The sequence below is a fragment of the Pyrus communis genome, chromosome 1, assembly GCF_963583255.1.
Source record: "Pyrus communis chromosome 1, drPyrComm1.1, whole genome shotgun sequence".
Classification (NCBI taxonomy): Eukaryota; Viridiplantae; Streptophyta; class Magnoliopsida; order Rosales; family Rosaceae; genus Pyrus; species Pyrus communis.
The window spans coordinates 27,031,544-27,036,217 of NC_084803.1; the positions used below are offsets into that span (position 1 = coordinate 27,031,544).

The following is a 4,674-nucleotide window of genomic DNA, read 5'->3' on the forward strand; positions in this document are numbered from 1 at the left end:
TCAATTCCTTTTTCTGAAACAATATGTCCTAAAACTATACCTTGTTTCACCATAAAGTGACATTTCTCCCAATTCAAGACAAGGTTAGTTTCAACACATCGTTTCAAAATTAAGGTCAGATTATCCAAGCAATTATCAAATGAACTCCCAAATACACTGAAATCATCCATGAAAACCTCAATGATCTTTTCAACAAAATCGGAAAATATACTTACCATACACCTTTGGAAAGTGGCCGGTGCGTTGCATAAGCCAAATGGCATGCGACGATAAGCAAATGTTCCAAAGGGACATGTGAATGTGGTCTTCTCTTGATCATCCGGGGCTATCACAATTTGGTTATATCCAGAGTATCCATCAAGAAAACAGTAAAAAGCATGACCGGCTAACCTTTCGAGCATCTGGTCGATGAATGGCAAAGGAAAGTGATCTTTCCTAGTCATGGCATTTAGCTTCCGGTAATTGATACATACTCGCCATCCAGTCTGAATGCGTGTAGGCACGAGCTCATTCTCATCATTCTTGATAACAGTTACTCCGGACTTCTTGGGAACGACTTGAACTGGAGAGACCCAATGGCTATCGGAGATAGGGTAGATCACTCCGCAATCCAAAAGCTTGATTATTTCCTTCTTCACCACTTCCATCATCGGAGGGTTGAGACGGCGTTGAGCCTCTCGAGTTGGTTTAGCCCCCTCCTCAAGAAGTATACGGTGCATGCATGTGGTAGGGCTTATTCCTTTAATGTCGGCCAAAGTCCACCCTATGGCCGTTTTGTGCTCTCGCAGCACCCTCACAAGCTTCTCCTCCTCCATTGCCGTGAGACTTGATGAAATGATGACGGGCAATGTTTCGCCTTTTCCAAAAACACATACTTCAAATGGTCCGGCAACGGCTTAAGTTCAAGCGATGGTGCCTGAACAACAGAAGGTAGCATCTTAGTGGAAACTGAATTTGAAAGTGAGAGTGGAACCTTACCATATTGTTGTGGCAATGACTCAAGGGCTGCCACAACCTCAATTATTTCTTCACTAGAACCCATTGCAAAGAATTCCTCCTCCTTGCCGTGGCCTTGCATTGGCCCAAATCCTTCATTTTTGCGCTCTATGGCCTTAGTGATGGTTGTTTCCAGGGCATCCTCGTTCAATTCTTCAAGGTATACCTGCGCCAAAGAATCGATAACATCAATGGAAAAACAAGAATGGTCATCAACGGGATATCTCATAGTTTCAGAAATATTAAAATCAATCACTTCCCCATCGAATTCCATTGTCAAGGTGCCTTTGTATACATCAATCTTCGTTCGGGCCGTCTTCATGAATGGCCTACCAAGGAGAATCGGCAAAGATGTAGAATGGGCTGAATCCTCCATGTCTAGGACGTAGAAATCAGCCGGAAAAATTAAATGGTTCACCTGCACAAGCACATCCTCCAAAACTCCTTTTGGATACGCGTTAGAACGATCAGCCAATTGTATAATTACACCATCTTGTTTTAATTCACCCAAATTCATAGATGCATAAATAGAATAAGGCATGACATTTATGGATGCACCTAAATCAAGCATGGCATGTTCAAAACGATTATGTCCAATCACACAAGGAATCGTGAAACTACCGGGGTCTTTGCACTTGGTAGGCAGTTTACGTTGCAAAACAGCGGACACATTCTCGCTTACCTTCACTACCTCTTTGTTTGCCCTTCTTCTCTTTGTATTGCATAGGTTCTTGAGGAATTTAGCATACTTTGGAACCTGTTTGATTGCATCGAGAAGCGGTATGTTCACTTGCACCTTCCGGAACGTTTCAAGAATGTCCTTCTCGCTTTCTTCCTTTTTTTCTTGCATGAACCTGCGAGGAAAAGGTACATTGGGCAGATTAGGACGTGAAGTACATGAATTTGAACTTAAATTACCTGATTTGGCCGAGTTAGGGTGATCTGCCTCAGGTTGTGTCGTCTCTTCATCTACTTTATGGGCAGATTTGGGATTGTTTGGCTCGGTCCCAACTTCTTTTCCACCCCTTAGGGTGATGGCCTTGGCGGATTCGAATCCTCCCTTTGGATTGACTGTGGTTGAGCTAGGAAGCTTTCCTTACTCTCTAATCTGTCCAAGGAACTCAGAAATCTGCCCTATTTGTTTCTTCATATCCGTCATCTCCTTCTCGTTATTTGCTATCCTGTTGTTTGGATTTTGCAACCCTGCGAAATAGAGGTTAGTAATTGCATAGCTTGATCACTTTCCAAGGACGTACCTGAATAAGATGATGCCGAAGGTTGTTGGGGTTGTTGGGGTGCATACGGCTTGGAATAAAAACCAGGGGGGTTTGGCCTAAATCCTCCTTGTTGGGCAGCTTGTTGTGGCTCCCTCCATTTGAAGTTTGGATGGTCCCTCCATCCGGCATTGTAAGTGTTCGAGTATGGGTTGTTTTGATTTTGTCCTTGGAAACCAATTGCATTGGCAGATTCCCACCCACCATTCTCGATTAGTTGAGGGCACTTGTCGGATGGATGCCCTTGAATTGAGCACACGCCACAAACTTGGTGTTCTTGTGCTTTTGGACCAATCACAACCTGAGAAACAAGAGAAGTAAGATTAGCAAGTTGTGATTGAATTTCAGAAATAGCACTCACCTCATTTACACTTTGTTGTCGTGGGGCTTCCCTTTGACCCACTCCTTCATATTGTTGAGCGTTGAGCGCTCGGTTGGCTATGAGAATCTTGGCATCCCTTGGTGTTTTGTCCACCAATGCTCCTCCCGCTGATGCATCAAGCATTTGACGTTCGATAGGAAGGAGGCCCTCATAGAAATATTGAAGGAGAAGTTCCTCCTTCATTTGATGTTGAGGACATGAAGCTACAAGGCCCTTGAAGCGCTCATAATAAGCCGGGAATGTCTCACCATGATTCTGTTGAATACCACTAATTTTCTTCCGTAGGAGAATCACTCTCGAAGTAGGGAAGAATTTCTCCAAGAAAGCACGCTTCATACTCTCCCACGAAGTCACAGTTCCCGGGGCTAGTTCGTAGAGCCAATCTTTGGCCTTGTCCATAAGTGAAAATGGAAAGGCCTTCATCTTCAATATACTCCCATCCACATTGACGAGGGTCATGCTCGAACAAACCACCTCGAACTCCTTCAAGTGTTTGTTGGGGTCTTCCATAGACAAGCCATGGAACTTCGGAATATGGTGTAACAAACTGGATTTGAGTTCAAATTCCTCAGTCTTCCCCTCTGCAGCCGTGGGGTATTGGATACAAAGAGGCAATGCATTATCCAAACCCGAGGCCGAAAGCTCCTTGATGGTTCTATTATCTGCTGCCATGGCTTGTTCTTCTTCAAAAATCTGATCCGTGGGCTTTTCTTCTACACCTACTTCGTCTTCTTCAAGCCCAGGTTGTGGTGGTTCTTGTTGACTCCTCGTTCTCCTCAAAGTGCGTTCAAAATCACCGTTAAAGTCGGAGATGTTCTCTATAATAGGCCGAGAGCTACGAGTCATACACAGTACCTAAAAAAAAACAAGGAAACAAACAAACTAAGAATCTGAAATAAGAATGCACGAAAAACAAAAAAATTATAAAAATAAAGACAAGGGATTAGCAAAGTTGCTAAATCCCCGGCAACGGCGCCAAAATTTGATGCGGGATTTATACGCACACAAATTAAACCCTCTTTTCGTCAAATTGTAGTATATGTATAAGTAGGGATCGTTCTAGACCGGGGATTAGGAGGGATTGTTAACCACTTGGATTTGACTCAAAAACGTAAAATAACAATATGAAACACTATACTAGACTCAAAGAATGCAAAACTAAACTTTAAAACACTAAGACAAACCAAAAGACTCAAAACAACACAAACATACTCAAATCTGCCTAAAAACCACTTTCTGGGCAGATTTGAGCACAAACACAAATTTGGACGAAATTAAGTAATAACTTGACTCAAGAACGTAAAAACACAATATAAAACACTAAACTAACTCAAAGAATGTAAAACTAAACACTTAGAACATTAAAACAAACCAAAAGACTCAAACATCACCCAAAACACTCAAAACTGCCTTAAAATCACTTTCTGGGCAGTTTTGAGCACTTTGGTGAATTTGGACGAAATTGGGAAATAAAATGAATCAAAACACTTAAAAGCACAAACTAAATTGATTTCTAACTAAATTGGACATTAAAGTAAAGGGGGATTTAGATTTATACGAAAATTGAAATAACAAAACAAGTTAATAAACGAAACAGATTGTAAAACGAATTTGATGGAATGGAATGAATGGATGATAGAATGGCTAAGGGGTTCTTCTCCACACATGTTACACTTGCATACAATATTGATTCTCAGTTGGTCTTTCGATAAGTTGTGAAACTCAATGCTCCAAGTTAATTAGGTCCGCTTAGATTAACTTTCAGATTTCCCTAAATTCGTTGGATTGAATGGAATACGCATTACAACCAAATTATTCTTAATCAAAGTCCCTAACTATGGAATACGCATGATAGAGACATTCAACAAAGATCATTAAGTTCAATGAAAATTATAAGTGTTGACGAGGCATTCGTTACTATGGAATACGCATGAAACTTATGCCAAGAATTCGTTTAACGCGATTGTTTATAAGCAACCTCCACTACTTGTGAATATAAGTTCATAACGATTAGGTGAAACT

At 41.4% G+C, this 4,674-nt stretch overlaps 1 protein-coding gene across 1 annotated transcript; it reads right to left on the minus strand.

Annotated features, from left to right (window-relative positions):
- Positions 1 to 1,171: 1,171 nt before the first annotated feature.
- On the minus strand, positions 1,172 to 3,207 carry LOC137725464 (uncharacterized; the record flags this gene model as incomplete). Its single annotated transcript, XM_068464158.1, has 2 exons — positions 1,172 to 1,879; positions 2,716 to 3,207. Coding segments are annotated over 2 exons (1,200 nt in total), but the record flags the coding sequence as incomplete, so codon positions are not given.
- Between the last annotated feature and the right edge of the window lie 1,467 nt (positions 3,208 to 4,674).